Below are 24,368 nucleotides of genomic sequence, written 5' to 3' on the forward strand. Positions count from 1 at the left end.
AATTTTCTCATAGTGGTTTCAGAACACTGAGAATTCAAGGAGTAAGAAATTGCAACATTTTGTATTAGCAGCAATACTTATTAGTGAAGTATACAGTGAACTATACAGTATACAGTGAATTATCAAGACCTTAGATTTTATATGGCTGAGATTTTAAATATGTGATAACTGCTGATAGCATTGAGAAGGAGACTCTGTGATGTGCTAGTGTATCCCCATTAGAGAAACGATTAGGAAGCCTATGGTAGCCACAAAAAACCACACACGTAGAGAGACCTATACCCACTTTTATGACAGCTGCAGAATGTAAGTATTTAGTCACATACATCTGTTAACCCATCTCCTTTAACAGAATGCAATACTAATACTGCTGTCTGTACATCTGTGTTAGGAAGTGGTGATGGAGATGAATCGCTTGGGGATGATGATAGATTTATCTCATACATCAGACTCCACCTCAAGAATGGTTCTCCGGATCTCCAAAGCACCAGTCATTTTCAGTCATTCTTCAGCCTTCTCTGTTTGTAACCACTCAAGAAATGTTCCTGATGATATTCTCCGGAGTTTGGTGAGTGATTTGAAAAGATTTCACTCCTTTGGCCAGCCCAAGACAATCCTGCGCATACAGGATTCAGTGTGTGCTTTTCTTCCTGCCTTCTCTGAAGTCCAGTTCACAAGCAATAAGAAATAAGTTAAGCATTTGCTCTTCAGGTATGGCTTTGGGTTATATTCGATATGTGACTGCAAAGGTGGAACGATTGCTGGCATGTTGAAAAGAAATGCTTGCAATGAGAGGAAGTTGCATTGGTTTGACATGGTCCCTGAAGTAAATGGAGTTATGCTGACTTACACCAGATGAGGATTGCATATAAGGGATAGGGAGGCAGCAGTGTGTGCTCTCAACTGACCTTCACATGGAGAATGGCATTGATGGGCTCTAGATGGAGCTGCGTTCACATCCCTTGAGGGTGACCATCACACAGGGCCCGTGAATAGCTGCTCACAATACGTCCCTCTATCTTGCAGAAAAAGAACAATGGAATTGTGATGGTGACTTTCTATACAAAGGTGCTGGCCTGTGGAAGAGAGGTTGTGAATGTTGCAACTGTGGCAGGTTTGCATCTAATATACTGCAGTTCTGAATAATGATTCCTTCTATAAATTTCTCTCGAGTCTGAGCCACATTTCAAGTGCGAATCTTTGTTGCTGTAACACAAACATTCGCCCATCCCCACATTGTGTAAATCACAGCCACTCAGTGGCTTGTAACACACACCCCTTTAGATCCCTAAATCGGGTCGTTTTTAGAGTTTACACTTATTGAACAATAATAAGAGACACAGGTCATTAATAAGTAGCTGAGGAACTGATGGCCCAAAGTGGACCATTAACTAAATCCTAACTGGGTGTTAATCCCCAGGAAAAGCCCTGACTGTAAATAGTTAGTCTCGGAGTAGAACAAACCCCAGGGGTGTTAGGATATAAGGGGTAATGCGATTTCCATTGCTATATACAAGGTATTTCTAGAGAATACATGTCCTGCATATGAGCTAGTCATATTCCTCAACTCACTTTTCATCAGTCTAGTTATTTTATTCTCAAGAGGACTAGTACTGCACTGAATACAAATGTCAAGTTAAGCAAATATCAAGGGCATGTCACTTACATCATTGAATTTTAGCTCATGTTCTACATATATTTTTTGTCGTCACATATTTACAGTGAACTTAGTGCTTTGTCTAAACATTGTGAGACATGTTAACCAAACACGAATATGTCTGAAATAGTTTTTCTTCTTGCTCTGTGCTTTGACGTTGTTTTCTTTGGTCTTTTCTTCTAGATCATTTTGACCACATAAAGAAAATTGCAGGTTCAAAATCAATAGGAATTGGTGGTGACTACGACGGAGTGGATCAGTGAGTAAAACAATATATAACTTTAAAAATAAAAAGAGTACTTGTGGCACCTTAGAGATTAACAAATTTATTTGAGCGTAAGCTTTCGTGAGCTATAGCTCACTTCATCGGATCGAATACATCTGATGAAGTGAGCTATAGCTCACGAAAGCTTACGCTCAGATAAATTTGTTAGTCTCTAAGGTGCCACAAGTACTCCTTTTCTTTTTGCGAATACAGACTAACACGGCTGCTACTCTGAAACCTTTAAAAATAAAGTGCTCTTCAGATCATGAGGATTTTCTTTCGGTTCTTTTGAAAAAGGCAGACCACAGCTCTTGGAGCAAATTGTTGTGCAGTTATTATTAAAACACATTTTAATAAAGCAAGGGCTTGATCGTTCCCTTCTAGATTAGTTGAAGATACGTTTCATTTGGTGTGGAGTGGAAATGAGCTTGCCAGCACAACAATCCCCCTGCTGTCCTCCTAACCTCAGAGGTGCCCTCTTTGAGGTCAGGGATTTGCACGTGCCAGCAATGAATGGTAGAAATCTAACCCTGCCTCAGACTGTTAGCTCTTCTATGAGCCATTTGTACTGTATAACTATTCCCTCCCTCTCTCCTTCTTAGCAGCTAGGGAAGGACCACGTGGCCCTGGGCTAATGTGGAGGCATGGCTATGGCTTCCATTGGTTCCTAGGATCTAGGTGCATGGGGGGCAACGTTCTGTTCTGTCAGGGAGCCCGCCTCCCTTCAAAACAAGCAATCTGATCTCTGCACCATGGCTCCCTGTGATTGCTTCTGGGGTAATATATGGCCCTGCATAACAAATGTATTCTAGCATAAGACTAGCCTGCTTGGTGCTTACCTGCTTGCCTTTAAGCTTTTCTCCTTTCCTCTTCTATTGGCTCATGACCTTGTGCATCTTTCTTGCTTGTGTCTGAGACACTTGGGCACAAGTCATATCAAATGGTGGATCACAAAAGAAAAGTCTGCTGCCACAGGTACTAGCCATTCAGTAACAGGAATCTCCTATGTGGCGACGGTTAACAGTTGGAGCTTCTTGTCTTGTACACATTTTCACTCGGCTATTCAATAGAACTGATGCTGGGGGTTCCTAAAGTGCTGAATGAGCCATGGAGTAAAGGGATGACACTGCTAGCTTGCTTGACGCAGATTTAAAACAATCAGCCCTGCACATAGTCTCTCAAAACAATGCCAAAGGCCCACAAAAATAAACCCTGGAAGACCAGTTATGTATAGGTTTGGCTGCTTCTTCCTTCCAACTTTCTTTGCTGTGACAGGAATTACACAATAGACATCAAATTGCTTATTGTATTCCCTTCAAATGGAGGGTTTCATGCAGCTTTCTTTGCAGGTCCAAAACTCCCATTGAGCTCAAAACTGAGACTTCTCCCAGGACTTTGTCCCCCTAGATTATTCTGATAAATGACTTAATGTGTATAGTAGAGTACAAAGAATGGTCCACAATTGTTCAGTGTATCATATGCATACAGACTCTCTTTCTGATAGTATAGCATGTCATAGGTAGAGTGCACTACAGCCTTCTGTTGCACAGATGTTTTCCTGGCCATCAGAGATGGGGCGTGAGGAATGAGGGGTGTATTCATGAATGAGTGGTGTTATTTCTTTAATACTGCCCATGCTGCTTTATTGTCTGCACAGAATGTCGCCTTTCTCTCGAATGCACAGTTTAGTCCCATTAAAGTAATGCTTCCTGCAGAAAGACCTTGTCTGATATGGCTCTGGGACTCAACAAGTTAGCTGGACTTTTGATTTTGACTTAATTGGGAGAAGGGTTGAGCCCTCTGGTGACCTGTTTCTCAGTGTAACTGGACCCTTGCCACAATCATTTAAAACCCTTCTCTACATGATTTATCCAGAAGTACGGCTTATATGGTGTGTCATTCTGTGGTCATTACTAACAGATTCCCTGAAGGACTGGAAGATGTTTCGAAATACTCTGCATTGATTGCAGAACTTCTGAGAAGAGGCTGGACCGAAAGAGAACTGACAGGAGTTTTAAGGGAAAACTTGCTCCGTGTTTTCAAGGAGGTGGAAAAAGTAAGATTAAAGCAGTTGAAAAAATTATTTTGACAAACATTGAATTTCTGGTTGCTGCCAAGGGGGAAAAGAGACTGAAGTTCTCAAAGCCCCACTTCCTTGCTGTGCAGGAAGGATGTGAAAAACAGGGGAGGCAGTTAATGCAAAGCTTCAAAATGGCTCTTGGGAAGCAAAGATTAGAAAAGGGGCAAGGGGAAGAGCGTGGATGGAACAATACAGAGACAGTTTCTTTTTATAGAGGTGTCCGGTAACTGCCACTGTTCTTTAATTCTAAATTAAAGTACTGCTCAGTTGGCTAGCTACAAATATACCCGTGTTGGAACTAGCACTTGAGTTCTAAAAATATCAGTCTTATGCTGAATTTTACATGGGCAGCCAGCTGCCTGACATTGTGATGTGACTGGAGATTTCATGACCCCTAATCCATCTTTCACTGACTTAAAATAATTCAGAAGGGTGAAAAATTGTTAGAGAAGTTTAAGTCTTTGTGTTAAGACTGTTAGCTGACTATGGTGGAGATACTAATTGACTCAGTTCAGCTAGAGATTTCCAGTGCAGGTATTCACAGCAGGCATGGACCAAAAGATTTACCTGCTGAACAGCTAGCTGTGTCTCCCTTTGCCAGGATGTGTGCCATAGCAGGCTCTGGGAAATCTTTTATATTGAAGAAACTCATGAGAGCGCAAAAGATTAGATTAAGACAAGAAAGTTGCTTTCCTCATCCTGAATGTATTTTGCAGTACAGTTTAAGAATGGTTCACCCGAATTAACAAAGTTCTATTATAAGACTCTTAATAAGTGTATTACAAATCTGACTTCCAGGGCAATACTATTTGAATTCTTCCAGGTGCGGAATGACAGTAAAACAATGAATGAGAATGAGAACGAAATCCCACAAAGAGAGGTGCAAAATTCCTGTCGTCTAGACCTAAGAAACCCTCCTCTTCGGACAGCTAACGTGCTTCCCATTTCTTATGGATCTCCTTCTGTGGTACAGACTTTGGGTCTAATGTTCATTACTGTAATATATATAATACTGCATTAACAATGCACAGAAACCCGATGGGTCAAAAGGGTTATTGAATACACATACCCAAACAGACATTACATGTAGAGTGACCTGCAATGCAAATGGATAAATCTTCTGCTTAGCTACAAAGCTGTACCTCCAAGGTGTGTGAATAGTATTAAACCTTGAGCATCATTTATGTAAATCTAACTACAGATGGCAAAGATTAATTTTGTCTTAAGTGCTTAGGTAGCAGTGTTTGGAATATGGCTTGGTGCTGAACACTCTTGGATCCACTGATGTCAAAGGAAGTTGGTAATGCCCAGCACCTCAGGTCAGATCCTGTACTATGTGCAAGGCCCCTTGTTTTCAGTTTATATTTTGTTTAAAATTTCCTGGGAATTTCAGTGTTTATTACAAAAAATTAAAAACATGGATGAAAATGAGGGCAGAAAATTAACTTCATGGTTTTCTGGGTTAGTAAGAAAAAGCAACAGAGAGAAGTAGGAATATTGAAGTAAAAGCAGCTCACGCTGTGATTTATTTCATGAACTGTATGTAAACACTTGCACGTGTATGGATGTGTGCATCTTCCACTACATTTGCCTTACTTTAACAGACAGCCTAGCCTAAATGGAAACGCAAACTTATTATTAACTTAAACACATCACCTAATGTCATGTATTGGATTTCCTTAACATAATCAGTACATTTATATATTCGAGTAGTCCAAAAACTGGGTGAAAATCAGTAAAAGCTGAACAATAGCTTTTTGGAAAACTTGGGAATTTTCCAGTAAAAACTGAAAATGAAGGGCCTGAACTATGTAGTTTGAGCTCTTGGATGGTCACTTGTCTTTGGATGCATGCCCGGAATGAGGATTGGGGACCAGAAGTAGTAATCAAATGGATTTTTTTTTTTTTTTTTTTTTTTTGCATTTTAAGGGAGAGCTAACTGCCAGCTGGGTTTGTAGGTGACCGTTGTGACATCAGTCTGAGAAGGAAAAAAATGCCATGGCTGTTTGAAGGAGAATGTGGCCTCTTTTAAATTATGTTTTTGCCAAAAGTTAAAGGATTCTTTCAACCTGGAGGTTATTTGAGAAACTATATTCTGCCCTTTATTTGGTCTCACTGCAGTAACTGCCTTCACTTAAGTCTGTGGGCGAGGTAAAGAGTCTAGGCATGTGGCACTGCTGGATCTGCCACACGTGTTTGATTGCTGTTCACCCTGGACAGAATTCAGCTGTCATTGGTTTGTATATGCCGCAATATCTTGCTTTGAATCCTATCTCTAGTTCATTGCTTTGAGCCAGGGAACGCTAAATAACTATGCAATCTGTTTTGGGTCCCATTCCTCTAGTAGCCCAGGGCAGCATTATTTATTATCATGACATCTGTTGTTGCATGTCTGCACAACATCTAGCATCTGGTATCTTCAGGACAAGGGCTGGATATCTGAATTGTTTATAGAAACGTAGGGCTCTTCTAAATATGTAAAAATCAAAAGTTTACCCTCCACTGCAAGAACTTCAACAGTCCTGTGCTGACTTTTTCCCTTTGGGAGCACTGTTTATTTGCGCTGTTCCTGTTTGTATCTTTTCAAATGTTAGTAACTGAACTTCTCTTGAGTTATTAGTGATAAAGCTGCTACATGCCATCTTGAACTTCTCCATGTGGTGACTATGGAGGACTGCTGGAAAGTAAAAAGCATTTTTGGAGGAGATGATAATTAGGGTTGGGTAAAAAACATCTTGTGAAATTGCATCTGACTCGGGCTTATGGGGCTTGGGTTGTGGCGCTGTTCCACAGCTGTGTACACATCTGGGCTTAGGGTCAAGCCCAGGCTCTAGGACCCTGCGAGGTGGGAGGGTCGCAGTGCTCAGGCTCCAGCCTGACCCCGGAAGTCTACACAGCAATGAAACAGCCCTGCAGCCCGAGCCTGAGTCAGCTGGCATGGGCCAGCTGCGGGTTTTTCGGTGTCCTGACAAACCTGGCTTTGATGGGGTTGCGAAGGGTGTGAATTAGAGCAGAAATAAGGCCTCTGTGTTCAGGCTTTGTGATGGGGTGCCCATCCCACGCAAGGCCTGGAGGGGTTAAAGTGGCTAGGTGGGCCATTTAACTGCCCAGGTTGCACCTGAAGGAGACTGGGAGCAGGCCACTAACTGGAAATGGGTTCAGCTGGGCAGGAACAGTGATACCAGTCAGCTCTGTGTTCTTGGGGAACCAGGGCACCGTAACCAGCCTGTCTGACTCGCAAAGGACATCCCCCTCCCCAGCCTCTGCTTGAACCAAAACCAATCAAAAGAAAGACTTACAGAGAGCAATGAAAAGGCAGTGGGAGATGCACCTAAACAACTCCTGACAAGGGTGACAGGATTAAGGCAACTCCCCTAGCCTCATCTGCATCAAAGATGGGACAGGGAGGCATCTTCATTAGCATACAGATTGGAGCACAGAGATTCCAAGGCAAGAACTGCACTGAACTCTGGGACCAGAAAAGCAGGGAAGCACTGCATCATGGGGGATCTCTGCTCCAGATGTTAATGAACCTATGCCTGCACACACCCAGCTCAGCAGTTATCAGACCAATTCTAGTAATGAATCCCAGACTGATATCCAAAATACTGAAGCTGCCTAACTGCAATGTGAGCTCCCTTGAAGGAACACACCCATAGCGAGGAATGATCAGTTCCTATAGTCTAGCCTAAAGAAAACCCTTGAGTCATCAGTTTACCCATAAACAAATATAGTGTTCTCCCTTGAACCATTGTTCTTTCCCTACAAAAACCCCTACCCACACTCAAGTAAGTGTTCTGATGCCTGGATTGAAACTCTGAATTCAGTTCCACTGGGACTTCATTTTGACTGAGGGAGCTGCAGCTCGCAAACCCAGAAAGGGTGAAGCCAGATAAATAGGAAGAAGCCCAGGGAAACAGCAGCAAGGACTGTACAGACCTTGGCTGCTTGTTAGAGGATCCCTGGGCTGGAGCCCAGTGTAGAGGGCGGGCCTGGGTTCTCCTGCCAGCCACTGGAACGTGGCACAGGGCATGGAGATGTCAGACAGATAACTGCTCCGGAACTACTGCGATTTCCCTGGGAGGGGAGGACCTTAGTGGTCTGGGTGGAGGGCCAAGCCACAAACAGGAAGCTGCAGTTCCGTGGGTGAGAGGGGCCTCGGGTGAAAGAGAGGATGGGTAGAGACCTTGCCAGAGGAGGGTGGTGCCTGGCAAGAGCTAATTCCCAGAGTTGTGGAGGCACCACGTGTGGTGAGTGGTCTCTGACAGGCTTTTAGAAATGACTATCCATGTTCAAAATCTATGTTGTTTGGATTCTTTGCTTGCTCTGCATATTGCTATTCTCCCCTCAATTCCCTGTTCTCCTCTCAATCCTTGGGTTTAAAACTGCAGTTAAAAATGTGTATTAGTCTTTACATGGTGAAATTTAATAAAAGCAATTGATCTTTCTTCAGTTAGTTGTTTACCTCCTTTCAGGAAGAGCCATGCACTATACTTGTGCCAGACTTTGGATGGGGTTGGCCTTCTTCTCCACTGTAATGGGCCAAGGCCATATGGCTATAGAAAAGTAGTGGGAGATAGATGTATTAGCCCCAGGCTAAACAAATCCCTGTTACCAGGATAAGTAAATGGCAGCTGCTCCAGGTCAATTAAGACACCTGGGGCCAATTAAGATCTTTCCAGAAGCCAGGAAGATAGCTAGGTTGATTGGGACACCTGAAGCCAATTAGGGGCTGGCTGAAACTAGTTAAAAGTCTCCCTATTAGTCAGTTGGGCACGTGTATCAGGAGCTATAGGAGGAAGCTGCGCTGTTGGAGGAATTGAGCAGTACAAACCATTTCAGGTGCAAGGAAGGAGGCCCTGAGGTAACGGTGAAGTAGATATTGAGGAAGTGGGGGCTGCTGTGGGGAAGTGGCCCAGGGAATTGTACGCGTCCTATTTCCAAAAAGTCAGCTACCATAGCTGCTACTATTAGGGTCCCTGGGCTGGAGCCTGGAGTAGAGGGCGGGCCCGGGCTCCCCCCCAGTTAATCACTGAGACTGGGAGACAACAGAGACTGTGCGAGGGAGGGTTGCTTCTCCTCACGTCCCTTGCTGGCTTATGATGAAAATGGCTCAGTAGGCTGTGACCCTTGCCTCTAGAGAGAGAAGGGCTACGTGGAGGGTCACAGTGAACCTCTGAGGCTAGCAAAAATCTGCTAGGAAGCGTGGGACCCACGGAGAAAAGGACAGAGCTTTGTCACACCACCTACAGCGTTCAGCTTTATCAGAATGTGTTGACTATATTCTGAACCCTGCTCTAGAGACTGTGGTTTTAAGCCTAGCCATGTGGAGTAAATTAGAACTTTTTGAGTCATATGTCTAAGAACTGTTTTGTTAATAAATGTTGGCCTCAGGCATAGATGTACAATTGGAAACAACAACACTGAGTTAAAATAATTCTGGCCTTCCCGATATTAACTAGCTTGCATGAGCAAATGTTCGATTAAAAGAATTGAATGGAGCAAACTCCTGTGTTCGGATTTCAGCTCTGTAACTGACTTTATGGGGCTGTGAGCAAGTCACCTCACTGGTCCTCCATTTTCTCAAAGGGTGAAATTGTTATTGTGACCGTTCATTTATATAAAACTTTGAAAGTATAAAATACTTAGTGGTATTCCCTCCTTTTTTCTCCCCCTTCCACATGTAATAGTCCCTCCACTTATGTAGATGTGTCCACACTGCAGCACTGTATTCAGAATGCTTTCCCATCCTCAGAAATAAAACCTGGCCCAGTGACACCTAAAGCAAGACATGATTCTGTTTCCACCACTCTACTAGATATTTGCTGTTTACTCTCTTTCTTTATTCACATTATTTTGTATTTAGGTGCTGACTACTCTGTGCCACTGATAATTTGAACATTAGAGGCAAAATATGTGATGAAAAGATAAATAGAACATCTTATTAAAATTATCCATCTGGGTGGTGTAATCTAGCCAAACACATGCAATGCTCAGGGCTGCAGAAGGCCCTGAGATAGTAGATTAGGCCCAACTCTGCTGCAGGGGGAAGGGCAGGCTGTAGAGCAGCGGTTCTCAACCCACAGGCCGCATGTGGCCCAATTAGCATACAGCTGCAGTCCAGCTGTGTGCTAAAGGCTGCTGCGCTGCCCGGCGGGGTCTGGGTTCCCGGCTGCCCAGTGGGGTCACAGTCCGGCCCCGCATGGCGGAGGTCTGGAACTGCTGGCCAGCCTCACAGAGTCCAGGGGCTGTCGACTGGCCCAGCGTGGTCTGGGGGCTGCCTGATGGGGTCGGGGTCCAGGCTGCCGCCCAGCTGCCCTGCCACCTTGCCCTGCCTGGCCAGGTCCAGGGTCAGGGCTGCTGCCCAGCCCCGCATGGCAGAGCCCGAGATTCCTGTCACCTGGCCCCCTGCCCAGGGCCCCACTCCTGTGGAGGGGTCTCCGGGCGGGAGGTGTTGGGTCTAAGGATCTGGGGGTGGGGGGTGCTGTGGTTCCCAACCTGTGGACCAGGTAACACAATGATAAATAGGTTGAGAACCAGTGGTGTAGACAGACTGCACTGGGGGCCTCAGCATCACCCGCCCACTGAGCACAGCTCCAGGGTAGCCACCACAGCAAGATCAGGGGTTAGATGGGTGAGAGTAGAGGGAAGTAGGCCTAAGCCCTAATTTAAGGCCACAGCTGCTACTGCAGTTTGTTGCTGTGGCTGTTGGTTGGAGAGGTTTCTGACCATCCTGAGTAAATGGGGCAGAGCAGGGCTGGCCTGGCGTTGTCACAGTGAATCCATGACCGCAGTATCACTGATAGCGAATTGTCTGGGAAAGCATAGAATGTAAAATGCACTTTTTTCACTAGTTGGTATAACTGGACTTATTGACACTCTCCATTTCAAGGAAGTCAGTGAAGGAGTATTGAAAAGACAGCTATAAGAATATTTTCCAGGGGTTAAATACCTTGTTCTATTAATCTTAACTGAAAAAATTGTTTTATATCAATGATGATCTGCAGTTCACCTTTCCTTGCAACCATTATCATCAGGATTAGGGATTCTGTACTATTTAATTATCATTAAAGTAAGACTGGATAACACTCTACAACGGCAGTTCTCAAACTGTGGGTTTTAATGGGGTGACCAGGGCCAGCATTAACCTGCCTGGGACCCGGGGCTGAAGCTGAAGCCTGAATGCTTTAGCCTGGGGCAGCGGGGCTTGGGCTCTGTCTCGGTCTCCCCACTCCTGCCCAGGGTCATGCAGTAATTTTTGTTGTCAGAAGCGGGGTTGCGGTGCAATGAAGTTTGAGAACCGCTGCTCTAGAGTATAAAGCTGTAGGAAACCATTCTGCTTATCTGAGAGAGATCAGATGAGCTTAATATCCTTTGCTGCCTCTATTTTTTAGGGTTAATGTACTCAAGGCCTCTAACATGTGGCTCCAAGTGGCAGATGATTGATAGTATTGCTGATAATAGTTCTTTCCTGGAGGCCTAAAGCAAAAATGATTGGACTTTAACGAATTACCATCTCTGCAGCTCTTATTCAATCTGTCCCAGAGTTCCTCTGGTTGCTTAAGGTTTACATTAGCACATACTTTTTCCTTAGAGTAAGCTTTTCAGTGCAAGTGTAATGCCAACAGACACTGGTTGTCAGCAGGCGGGATTGAACCTAGGAACTGTGGAGCCTAGTGTGTGAGCTGCTACCATATGAGCTAAAAGCCAACTCGCTATTAGCTAAGGATATAGAGCAAATTCATTAATCTCTCTCTCCCACACAAGGGCTGTCCTTTTAGCATTTGGAAACTGCCAAATGCATAGTGAGTGGTACCATAAAGACTATTTAGAAAGAAATTCCTTTAAACTGAATGGAAAGTCACTATCTTTAAATAACACTGTTTCCACATTCATTAGTTACTTGTTCTGAACCTTAGTTTAGGGTTATTTGAAATGTAACCCTGGCCTATTGAAATAGGTGCGAGCTGTATTAAACATTTTGGCCAACCCTGGCCTGAGTTTTATGTCTGTAACAAAAGCAGAAGTCAGGTTTAATTTGGTTCTGGTTTTTGGTATGAAAGTTTCATGGCAGCTCTGATTTTAATCTTTTGAACTCACTATGTTTTCTCTTTTCACTTCTGCCCTGAGAGACGACCTATAGTGCAGAAGTTTTCAAACCGTGGGGCGTGCCCCCCCCAGGGGGCAGGGAGGAATGTTTTAGGGGGTGGGCTTGTGCCAGCCACATACAGCGGGGCCTGGGACAATCCCCACAGAGGGGGCACCGCCTTCACCCCCTGTCTCACCTCAGTGGGTCACCCAGCCTGTGGGTCAGTGTCAACATCCACTGCGGCCGCACCAATTCCCACTTCCAGCAGCCTCTGCCCCCAGCTCTGCTGGCTCTTAGGGTTGCCAACGCCCCAGGATTGTCCTGGAGTCTCCAGGAATTAAAGATTAATATTCAATTAAATTGTATGTCACGTGACGAAACCTCCAGGAATATGTGCAACCAGAATTGGCAACCCTACTGGCTCTACCCCTAGAGACCCTCGCACGTGCCTTCCCCCACCCTGAAAACCCGAGGGGGGGAGGGGCAGGTATTGGCCTTGCCCTAGTGGTGCAGCCTGGCCACAAAGTAGAAGCGGCCCACTGCTGAGGAAGCCTTGGCTGTGCCACTGGGGTAAATATCTGTGTATCTGAAACTTACCGGTGTAGGTAATTTTAATTAAAGTTGTGTTAAGTTCTCTGTTCGGTTTATGAGTAGGCTATCCAGCATACTTTTGCATGTGTCTATTTTTGTCTAGGTTGGGGGGTGTGATGGGGCAAGGCCAGATGGCTATGGAAAAGTAGTGGGAGATAGATATATTAGCTCCAGGCTAAACAAATCCCTGGTACCAGGATAACTGAAATGGCAGCTGCTCCAGGTCAATTAAGACACCTGGGGCCAATTAAGAACTTTCCAGAAGGCAGGGAGAAGGCTAGGTTGATTGGGACACCTGAAGCCAATCAGGGGCTGGCTGAAATTAGTTAAAAGCCTCCCAGTTAGTCAGGTGGGTGTGCATGTCAGGAGCTGTGGGTGGAAGTTGCGCTGTTGGAGAGGCTGAGTAGTACACCCCATATCAGGCACAAGGAAGGAGGCCCTGAGGTAAGGGTGAAGTGGAGCTTGAGGAAGTGAGGGCTGCTGTGGGGGAAGTAGCCCAGGGAATTGTACATGTCATGTTTCTAAAAGGTCAGCTACCACAGCTGATACTATTAGGGTCCCTGGGCTGGAGCCCGGAGTAGAGGGTGGGCCCGGGCTCCCCCCCACCTTTGCCCCCTGGGTCTGGGAGACAACAGAGACTGTGCAAGGAAGGATAACTTCTCCTCACCTCCCTCGCTGGCTTATGATGAAAATGGCTCAGTAGACTGTGACCCTTGTCTCTAGAGAGAGAAGGGTTACGTGCAGGGTCACGGTGAGCCTCTGAGGCTAGCGAAATCTGCAGGAAACGCGGGACCCACAGAGGCAAGGACAGGGCTTTGTCACAGGGGACACAACCAAGAATTGTAACTCAAGGGGGGGGGCTCAGCTCAAAAAGTTTGCAAACTGCTGCTTAAAGTGTGAAACATAGCACTATTAAAAAAAAAAAAAAGGGAGGGGGGAAGTGAAGTTTCCATTTCCTGATCAGTTGCTTAAATGTGTTTCCCCATAGCAACATGCAGAACCGGAGCACCCTTTGCTGGCTATCACTTCATGGAAGTGAGTGTTTAGAAGAGCTCTGTGAAATTTAGGTGGAGTTTGCACACACAAGTTGGCAGTTTGCTTTTTGCATCCCCTCTATTTTTTATTTATTTGTAGCCTTGACACTAGCAATGTGTAAAAAGGTGAGTTTGTACATTGTTATTTTTTCCAAAGCAAACCTCACACTTCCTAGAAAACTTGCTCATAATAAATGGGCTTGTGTTTTAAAAAATGCATACTGTCTTGAAACTTCCTGTGAGAATTTACCCATATGCTACTGCCCTTGTGGATGGGTTTTTTTTTTCTTTTCTTATGTGGAGTGCACAAACCAGGACCTCAAGCCGGGCAGTAGAGATAGATGAGTGAAATAAGGTAATTCTGTCTCAAAGGCCTGGTAAGAAAATACTGGTGAAAATAACAAGTGCCAGCTAGGAAGATATCAAGTTACCTGGTTCCATGAGACTAAAATACAATGTCATGATGCTTAAGGGACAAAATGCAAAATCATTGGGGAAGAAAGTCACACTGGCGTACCTTGCAGCTGCCTATCTCCATAGTATCTAGCTTCTGGATAAAGTGCAGTTGGGTCATTTCCCTGCATACTCTCAAATCATGCACAGATTCAAATTTCAACCACAGTAGAAAAAAAAATCTCATTGGTTGTATAATTTAAAAGCAGAGCAACATCAGATGCTGATATGACCTCAGACAGAAAAATCACAGTTTGCCTGATCCTATGAGGTCCAAATGCCCTCTGCTCCCATTTCCCAGAGCAGCTCAGAGGAAGAAACTCAGTACTGCTCTCTGAGGGTATGTCTACGCTACGAAATTAGGTCGAATTTATAGAAGTCGGTTTTGTAGAAAGTGTTTTTATACAGTCGATTGTGTGTGTCCCCACACAAATGCTCTAAGTGCATGTAGTCGACGGATTGTGTCCACAGTACCGAGGCAACCGTCAACTTCCATAGCGTTACACTGTGGGTAGCTATCCTACAGTTCCCGCAGTCTCCACCGCCCATTTGAATTCTGGGTAGAAATCCCAGTGCCTGATGGGGCTAAAACATTGTCGTGGCTGGTTCTGGGTACATATCGTCAGGCCCCCCCTTCCCTCCCTCCTTCCGTGAAAGCAAGGGCAGACAATCATTTTGCGCCTTTTTTCCTGAGTTACCTGTGCAGACGCCATACCACGGCAAGCATGGAGCCCGCTCAGCTAACTGTCACCGTATGTCTCCTGGGTGCTGGCAGACGCGGTACTGCATTGCTACACAGCAGCACTTTATTGTCTTTTGGCAGCAGACAGTGCAGTATGACCGGCAGCCATCGTCGACGTAGTCCTGGGTGCTCTTTTAACCGACCTCGATGAGGTCAGGGGCGCCTGGCAAACATGGGAGTGACTCAGCCAGGTCATTTCCCTTGTTTCGTCTCATGGTGATTGAGTCCTACCGGCAGTGCACTGTCTTTTAATCTGCAGCTAGCAGAAGACGATGGCCAGTAGTCATACTGCACCATCTTCTGCCGAGCACCCAGGAGATGACGATGGCTAGCGGTCGTACTGCACAGTCTGCTGCCAGAAAGATGTATAAAGATAGATGAAGTGGCTCAAAACAAGAAATAGACCAGATTTGTTTTGTATTCGTTTTCTCCTCCCTTCCTCCCTCTGTGAAATCAATGGCCTGCTAAACCCAATTTTGAGTTCTATCCTTGAGGTTTTGAGTTCTATCCTTGAGGGGGCCATTCAGTTTCTCGCAAAGCCACCCCCTTTGTTGATTTTAATTCCCTGTAAGCCAACCCTGTAAGCCATGTCGTCAGTCGCCCCTCCCTCCATCAGGGCAATGGCAGACAATCGTTCCGCCTTTGTTCTGTGCAAACGCCATACCACGGCAAGCATGGAGCCCACTCAGCTCACTTTGGCAATTAGGAGCACATTAAACACCACATGCATTATCCAGCAGTATATGCAGCACCAGAACCTGGCAAAGCGAAATCGGGCGAGTAGGCGACGTCAGCGCGGTGACAAGAGTGATGAGGACATGGACACAGACTTCTCTCAAAGCACGGGCCCTGGCAATGCGGGCATCATGGTGCTAATGGGGCAGGTTCATGCGGTGGAACGCCGATTCTGGGCTTGGGAAACAAGCACAGACTGGTGGGACCGCATAGCGTTGCAGGTCTGGGACGATTCCCAGTGGCTGCGAAACTTTCGCATGCGTAAGGGCACTTTCATAGAACTTTGTGACTTGCTTTCCCCTGCCCTGAAGAGCATGAATACCAAGATGAGAGCAGCTCTTACAGTTGAGAAGCGAGTGGTGATAGCCCTGAGGAAGCTTGCAATGCCAGATAGCTACCGGTCAGTTGGGAATCAATTTGGAGTGGGCAAATCTACTGTGGGGGCTGCTGTGATGCAAGTAGCCAACACAATCAAAGATCTGCTGATATCAAGGGTAGTGACCCTGGGAAATGTGCAGGTCATGGTGGATGGCTTTGCTGCAATGGGATTCCCTAACTATGGTGGGGCGATAGACGGAACCCATATCCCTATCTTGGCACTGGAGCACCAAGCTGGCGAGTATATAAACTGCAAGGGGTACTTTTCAATAGTGCTGCAAGCACTGGTGGATCACAAGGGACGTTTCACCAACATCAATGTGGGATGGCCGGGAAAGATACATGACGCTCGCATCTTCAGGAACTCTGGTCTGTTTCAAAAGCTGCAGGAAGGGACTTTATTCCCAGACCAGAAAATAACCGTTGGGGATGTTGAAATGCCTATAGTTATCCTTGGGGACCCAGCCTACGCCTTAATGCCTCATGAAGCCATACACAGGCAGCCTGGACAGTAGTCAGGAGCTGTTCAACTACAGGCTGAGCAAGTGCAGAATGGTGGTAGAATGTGCATTTGGATGTTTAAAAGGGCGCTGGCGCAGTTTACTGACTTGGTTAGACCTCAGCGAAACCAATATTCCCACTGTTATTACTGCTTGCTGTGTGCTCCACAATATCTGTGAGAGTAAGGGGGAGACGTTTATGGCGGGATGGGAGGTTGAGGCAAATCGTCTGGCTGCTGGTTATGCACAGCCAGACACCAGGTCGGTTAGAAGAGCACAGGAGGGCGCGGTACGCATCAGAGAAGCTTTGAAAACCAGTTTCATGACTGGCCAGGCTACGGTGTGAAAATTCTGTTTGTTTCTCCTTGATGAAAACCCCCACCCCTTGGTTCACTCTACTTCCCTGTAAGCTAACCACCCTCCCCTCCTCCCTTCGATCACCGCTTGCAAAGGCAATAAAGTCATTGTTGCTTCACATTCATGCATTCTTTATTAATTCATCACATAAATAGCGGGATAACTACCAAGGTAGCTCAGGAGGGGTGAGGGAGGAGGGAAGCACCAGGAGGGGTGGTGGAGGAGGGAAGGACAAGGCTACATAGCACTTTAAAAGTTTAAAACTTATTGAATGCCAGCCTTCTGTTGCTTGGGCAATCCTCTGGGGTGGAATGGCTGGGTGGCCGGAGGTCTCCCCACCGTGTTCTTGGGCGTCTGGGTGAGGAGGCTATGGAATTTGGGGAGGAGGGCGGTTGGTTACACAGGGGCTGTAGCGGCAGTCTGTGCGCCTGCTGCCTTTCCTGCAGCTCAACCATACGCTGGAGCATATTAGTTTGATCCTCCAGCAGCCTCACCATTGAATCCTGCCTCCTCTCATCATGCTGCCGCCACCTTTCAGCTTCAGCCCTCTCTTCAGCCCTTCACTTACTCTCTTCAGCCTGCCACCTCTCCTCCCGGTCATTTTGTGCTTTCCTGCACTCTGACATTGTCTGCCTCCATGCATTCATCTGTGCTCTGTCAGTGTGGGAGGACAGCATGAGCTCAGAGAACATTTCATCACGAGTTTGTTTTTTTCACCTTCTAATCTTCGCTAGGCTCTGGGAAGGATAAGATCCTGTGATCCTTGAAATACATGCAGCTGGTGGAGAAAAAAAAAGGGACAGTGGTATTTAAAAAGACACATTTTATAGAACAATGGGTACACTCTTTCACGGTAAACCTTGCTGTTAACATTACATACATAGCACATGTGCTTTCGTTCCAAGGTCGCATTTTGCCTTCCCCCAGCGCGTGGCTAGCCCATCCCCCTCCCCGTGGCTAACAGCGGGGAACATTTCTGTTCAGCCACAGGGAAACGGCGCAGCAGGAACTGGCACCTCTGAATGTCCCCTTAAGAAAAGCACCCTATTTCAACCAGATGACCATGAATGATATCACTCTCCTGAGGATAACACAGAGAGATAAAGAACGGATGTTGTTTGAACGCCAGCAAACATACACTGCAATGCTTTGTTCTACAATGATTCCCAAGTACATGCTACTGGCCTGGAGTGGTAAAGTGTCCTACCATGGTGAATGGAATAAGGCTGCCCTCCCCAGAAACCTTTTGCGAAGGCTTTGGGAGTACATCCAGGAGAGCCGCGAATGCCAGGGCAAATTAATCATTGAACATGCTTGCTTTTAAATCATGTATACTATTTTAAAAGGTACACTCACCAGAGGTCCTTTCTCCGCCTGGTGGGTCCGGGAGGCAGCCTTGGGTGGGTTCGGGGGGTACTGGCTCCAGGTCCAGGGTGAGAAACAGTTCCTGGCTGTTGGGAAAAACGGTTTCTCAGCTTGCTTGCTGTGATCTATCTACAACCTCATCATCATCATCTTCCTCGTCCCCAAAACCTGCTTCCGTGTTTCCTCCCTCTCCATTGAAGGAGTCAAACAACACGATTGGGGTAGTGGTGGCTGAACCCCCTAAAATGGCATGCAGCTCATCATAGAAGCGGCATGTTTCGGGCTCTGACCCGGAGCAGCCGTTCGCCTCTCTGGTTTTCTGGTAGGCTTGCCTCAGCTCCTTAAGTTTCACGCGGCACTGCTTCAGGTCCCTCTCTCCTTCATGCCCTGGGAGATTTTGCCAAATGTTTTGGCATTCCGAAAACTGGAACGTAGTTCTGATAGCACGGATTCCTCTCCCCACACAGATCCCGTATCTCCCGTTCGGTCCATGCTGGAGCTCTTTTGCGATTCTGGGACTCCATCATGGTCACCTCTGCTGATAAGCTCTGCATGGTCACCTGCAGCTTGCCACACTGGCCAAACAGGAAATTGAAATTCAAAAGTTCGCGGGCTTTTTCCTGTCTACCTGGCCAGTGCATCTGAGTTGAGAGTGCTGTCCAGAGCGGTCACAATGGAGCACTCTGGGATAGCTCCCGGAGGCCAATACCATCTAATTGTGTCCACAGTACCCCAAATTCGACCCAGCAAGGCCAATTTCAGCGCTAATCCCCTTGTTGGGGGTGGAGTAAGGAAATCGATTTTAAGAGCCCTTTAAGTCGAAAAAAAGGGCTTCATTGTGTGGACGGGTGCAGGTTTACATCGATTTAATGCTGCTAAATTCGACCTCAACTCCTAGTGTAGACCAGGGCTGAGGCTATGTCTCCATTGCAATTAGACACCAATAGCTGGCCCATGCTGCCTGACTCCTGCTCTCAGGGCTCAGGCTAAGGGGCTTTTTAATTGAGATGTAGACATCTGCGTTTGGGCTGGAGCCTGGGCTCTTGGACCCTGCGAGGTGGGAGTGACCCAGAGCCAGAGCCCAAAAATCGACACCTCAGTTAAACAGACCCTTAGCCTAGGGTTACCATATTTCAGGTTCCCCAAAAGAGGACACTGCTGGAGGTGGGGGGAACAGGAGGGGGAGCTGGAGGGAAAGGGGGAAGCTGGAGGGGGTATTTTGCGGAGAGGCTGTGGCTCCACCACCATGGAGAGGCTGCAGTTTCAGCTGTTGGGACCCCCAACGTCAGGAGAAAAATCCCGGACCGTTGTTAATATTTTAAAAATCCTCCTGGACAGAGATGGGTGGACCAAAAATGAGGTCATGTCCAGAAAAATCCAGACGTATGGTAACCCTACATTAGCCTAAGTCCAAGTTAGCTGGCTGTGTAGACACCCTAAGGCACCCCAAGCAGGAAATAATTGCTCTTTAAGTCTTCCTTATCAAATGGGAGAATAGTGCATGCAGACAATGGATGGCTATAGCCTGCACCAATTGGTAAAAACCTTTGCATTTGGAATTTGGCTGTGGGTGGACTCTGCTTCACAGCATTTCGAATTAGCACATTCCACTGCAGTGAGTGGGGTGAGGGAAGTGGTGCTAGACAGGCAGTAGAAGGCCATCAAATGGGGTAATAGCTTAGTAATATGCCTTATGGAGATATGTAAATACTCGGTGCCAAGGACTGAGCTGCAGATCGTCTATGCTGGGGGAATATCGATCCCGACTGCTACATAAACTAGTGTGTAAAGATCCAGCTGATTTACTGATTAGCTGTCAAGTACTTTAATTCAGTTTTGCAAATAAGAGAGCCTCCAACCTTTGAAAAATGTGTTTCAGCCAGCCAGCTCAGGATGTCATATGTGTGATAGCCATACTGATAAGCTACAAGAAAAATATTGATGTGACGCTGAAGGACACCACTTCCTTTGTGCAAGTGTTATTGGTTTTCAAAGCAACTGGCTGCAGGGCCCACTGAAACAAATGCCATGATCAGCGGCCTCATCTGAGTAACTGGTGATGCTAAAGACCAGTCCTAAAAGCTACAGCTACACAGAGCTGAACTGGTCACATGAAGTCACTGTGGTTCAGCTACTGTATCTGCCTTCCACTCATTGTGGGGGGAGTACAGGATGGGACAGGAATGGCAATTTCCTGCAATATCCTTGACAAACCTTACTGAATTAAGTTAAACCTTATTACATTTAAGTATTTCAGGAGTTCATTGTATTAAAAATGCAAACGTTTTTGTATTATTGTGGGGTTGTGTGTAATGCCTCTGAGGGGAGACATGACCAATGTAAATCTTGGGAAGTGTTAGGAGCTTAGAGAACTATTTGAAACAATGGGCCAGTCAAGAATAACCATTTAAAGTTAAGTGGGTTTCCCAGGAAATCTCTAGGGGAAGGTGTATGCTAATGTGCCCCCTCCAGTTATGCAAGAACTCAGCCTTTTGAAGCTTTGTCCTTAGCAGGGGACCTTTGTCTGCTGATCACCTGTTACTCAAGAACAAGATCAGAGTCCCAAACTGTATAAAGGAGTGACTCTCAGATACACGGGTGGGCTTGTTCTGTTCATAACCAAAGAAAAACCCTTTATTTGCACTTTATTTCCAGTTTGACTTTGTCTAGCTTCCACTGGATCTTTTTATTCCTTTGTCTGTTGCAGTACAGCCCTCTGCTTCTCCCTTCTGTGTACTTATAATGATCAAGTCCCCTATTACCCTAATTTGAAAAGCTATATAACCATTAGTGAAGATCTGTCAGACAGTAGTGACTTATTTGCCAGTGAGTTTTGTTGGATTTGAACTCGAGACCAATGAATCCCCTGAGCTATGGAGCCTGCTTTATGTTCAAAACTTATGTTGATTCTAGATAAAAATAAAATAAAACCTAAGAAAATACAGGTTTCAGAGTGGTAGCTGTGTTACTCTGTATCAGCAAAAACAACAAGGAATCCTTGTGGCACCTTAGAGACTGACAAATTTATTTGGGCATAAGCTTTCATGGGCTAGAACCCACTTCATCAGATGCATGGAGTGGAAAATACAGGAGCAGGTATAAATACATGAAAAGATGTGAATTGCCTTACCAAGTGTGAGGTTAGTCTAACAAGACAATTGGATACCAATTGACAGCAGGATACCAAGGGAGGAAAAATAACTTTTGAAGTGGTAATGAGAGTGGTCTATTTCAGATAGTTGACAAGAAGGTGTGAGTAACAGTAGGGGGAAATTAGTATTGGGGAAATTAGGTTTAGGTTTTATAATGACCCAACCACTCCCAGTCTTTATTCAGGCCTAATCTGATGGTGTCCAGTTTGCAAATTAATTCCAGTTCTGCAGTTTCACGTTGGAGCCTGTTTTTGAAGGTTTTTTTTGAAGAATTGCCACTTTTAGGTCTATTATTGAGTGACCAGGGAGATTGAAGTGTTCTCCTACTGGTTTTTGAATGTTATGATTCCTGATGGCAGATTTGTGTTCCTTTATTCTTTTGCGTAGAGACTGTCCGATTTGGCCAATGTACATGGTAGAGGCGCATTGCTGGCACATGATGGCATATATCACATTGGTAGATGTGCAGGTGAACAAGCCCCTGATGGTGTGGCTGATGTGGTTGGGTCCTCTGATGGTGTCCCTTGAATAGATATGTGGACAGAGTTGGCACCGGGGTTTGTTGCAGGGTTTGGTTCCTGGGTTGGTGTTTTTGTTTTGTAGTGTGTAGTTGCTGGTGAGTATTTGCTTCAAGCTGGGGGGCTGTCTGCAAGCAAGGACTGGCCTGTCTCCCAAGGTCTGTGAGAGTGAGGAATCATCCTTCAGGATAGGTTGTTTCTTAGACTCCATTGTGATTTTTCACACATTAATAGTAGCTCAGCAAGTCCAACACTGGGCATGTAATTCTTTACTTATATCACTTCACACTGGACCACAGACAATGCTTTTAATTTGGATAGTTTGCCAAAATTAGGGTGTTATGGGCGGTTAAAGTTTAGGAGAAATCTGATTTTACAGTCAGATATTTCCTTCATGATAAAAACTTGTTTATTTATAAAAGCCTGTTTCCTTTTACATAGTGGGAGACAGTTTCTTTGCTCACAGTTCCAAGTCCCTCTCTGACCAGCACTTAGCCTAAAAGCTTTCTATAGGGTTTTCTCAGGGCCATGTTCCCAGTGCTTGTTCTGGTGGTGTCCTTGGCTTTCTGCAGTTTCTCTCAGCTTCTCTGATACTTCTTATGCTTCTTTCATAGAGACAAACACCTCCACCAAACAAAACCCAGCAAAACCCCTCTGCCCCCATGTGCCTTTGGTTTGGTGGAGGCTGCTATTGTTTCAGCTATCTGATTCCATAAAGGAGCTTAATTGTGTTATCAATAATGAAGGGCAACTGTTAAACCTAGTTGAAATTGGTGGGTGTAACACAACCCATAACAATAACTCTGAAACCATAACAATATATTTCCCAGGCTTTGGAGCGTCTGTGTTCAGTCTGATTTTCAGAATTCTGCAAATCTGGCTCCAATTGTGGGTAATGAGCACTTGAAAAATCTGGCTCTGAGCTCTCTGTGAGAATCTGTCCATCTGAGTTTCAAATGACCATAATAAAAATACTTGTGCTTGGCTTGATAGTATAGTTCTGTAGTGCCACGTAAGAATCTGATATTTCAAACTGGAGGGCATTGGACCAGGGCTTCTGTTAAGGCACCACGTGAATTTCTTTAAAGAAATTCTTACCAAATGAGTCCCCTGATCCAGGCTGATTCTTGGGGGTATCACATCCAGCCTTCCTGATAAGAAGTATGTGGTCCTCTGCATGGTCCGTGTCTGTTTATGGTCTACAAACTCACAAGCGTATATCCAAATTCCTGAGACCGCCTGTAGGGCCTCCAGGGGAGGAGAATGCGGGATCTGAGAGTTGCATACAGTGATGTGCAAAAAGGAAAGCTGTATATGAGCTCAGTTGCAGTTTCCAAGGCTGACCCTGAACCCAGGTATGACTCCGACTCCTGCAAGAGGTGAACATAGACACAGCTCCAATGGCTCCAGCACTTCCTTAGCCAAGTGGAAGGGCTGCACTCACTACTCCAGTCCATAGGCTGGAGTAGCAGCCCTATGGGGGCACCTCTGTGCCCAGGCCCTGGGTTGTGGGCGCTGTGTTTCACCTTCCCAACCTGCCTGGACTTTAATCTCCTAGACCCTGGTTCCCCAGACTTGGGGATGAAGTGAATTTCAGCTTAAGGGCTTGAAACTCCTCTCACACCTGTGGAAAATCAGGAGGAATTCCACTGAGGTCAGTGTACATATACCAACATAGGACAGGTGTAAGTGGAATGATAAATCTGGCCCTGGGTGTCTGAAGGTCCTTGTCTAGGTATGTCCTCAGTTCAGGGTCTGTGTCCTCTGTAAAATTAAATAAGACAATGGTATGTGCCATGGATACTCAGTTCAAAACCAACAAAACTTCACACCAATGCTTCTTCCTGGAGGAGTCCAGGATCTGAACTTCAGAAACAACTGTGGAATGTGACAAGTTGCATTAAGAGGATGTTATTTACCTGTAACTGGAGATTCTTCAAGATGTGTGATCCCAGAGTGCTTCCTTACCTCCCGAGTAGGCCCTGCCATGGTGGTGGTTCCATCAGCATTGCAGTCCGATATAGTAGTGGGAGACGCGCTCCTTGCTGAATCAGGCCAATATACAAGCAGGGTTCTCTGGCCTGGGTCCGACTGTGGTCTCATGGTGAGCTCAGGGGCGAAGAGCCCAGCTTTCTTGGGTGCAGCGGAGGAAGGACTGGCAAATACTGCATCTAGCCATGATGTGAGCTTCCTGCAGGCAGTGGAGGCAGTGTTGGTGGTTGTCGCTGACCGAGAAGGATCATGGGCAGAAGATGCAGAGTTTGCAGCCTGGAGTCCTGCACGTAGTCCGGTACCTGTACGGCGGTATGTGTGAAAACCCCAAAGTCTCTCTAAAACAAATGCTAAAACTATTAACTATTAGAACTAAGAGAAAAATAATACTTCTAAACTATGTACATTTTTCAGATGTGTGTCAGAGATGAGGACACTTGGGAGTTTCGATCTGGACCAT

General features: G+C 45.8%; 1 protein-coding gene and 1 long non-coding RNA gene across 2 annotated transcripts in view; one reads left to right on the forward strand and one right to left on the reverse strand.

Annotated features, from left to right (window-relative positions):
• Nucleotides 1-9,503, forward strand: part of LOC141996511 (dipeptidase 2-like) — a 34,412-nt gene extending 24,909 nt beyond the window's left edge. The window contains exons 8-12 of the mRNA XM_074968589.1: nucleotides 392-568; nucleotides 1,027-1,114; nucleotides 1,841-1,916; nucleotides 3,843-3,978; nucleotides 4,826-9,503. Coding sequence (XP_074824690.1) covers nucleotides 392-568; nucleotides 1,027-1,114; nucleotides 1,841-1,916; nucleotides 3,843-3,978; nucleotides 4,826-5,023 — 675 coding nt within the window. The 3' untranslated portion in view covers nucleotides 5,024-9,503. The remainder of the gene's footprint in view (nucleotides 1-391; nucleotides 569-1,026; nucleotides 1,115-1,840; nucleotides 1,917-3,842; nucleotides 3,979-4,825) is intronic.
• A 7,599-nt stretch (nucleotides 9,504-17,102) lies between these two features.
• LOC141996822 (uncharacterized) lies at nucleotides 17,103-23,869 on the reverse strand. The gene is made up of 3 exons (XR_012641618.1): nucleotides 23,836-23,869; nucleotides 18,238-18,332; nucleotides 17,103-17,659 (listed from the first exon to the last, which is right to left on the reverse strand). It is a non-coding gene; the product is annotated as an uncharacterized LOC141996822 (long non-coding RNA).
• Between the last annotated feature and the right edge of the window lie 499 nt (nucleotides 23,870-24,368).

Source organism: Natator depressus, chromosome 12 (assembly GCF_965152275.1).
Source record: "Natator depressus isolate rNatDep1 chromosome 12, rNatDep2.hap1, whole genome shotgun sequence".
Classification (NCBI taxonomy): domain Eukaryota; kingdom Metazoa; phylum Chordata; order Testudines; family Cheloniidae; genus Natator; species Natator depressus.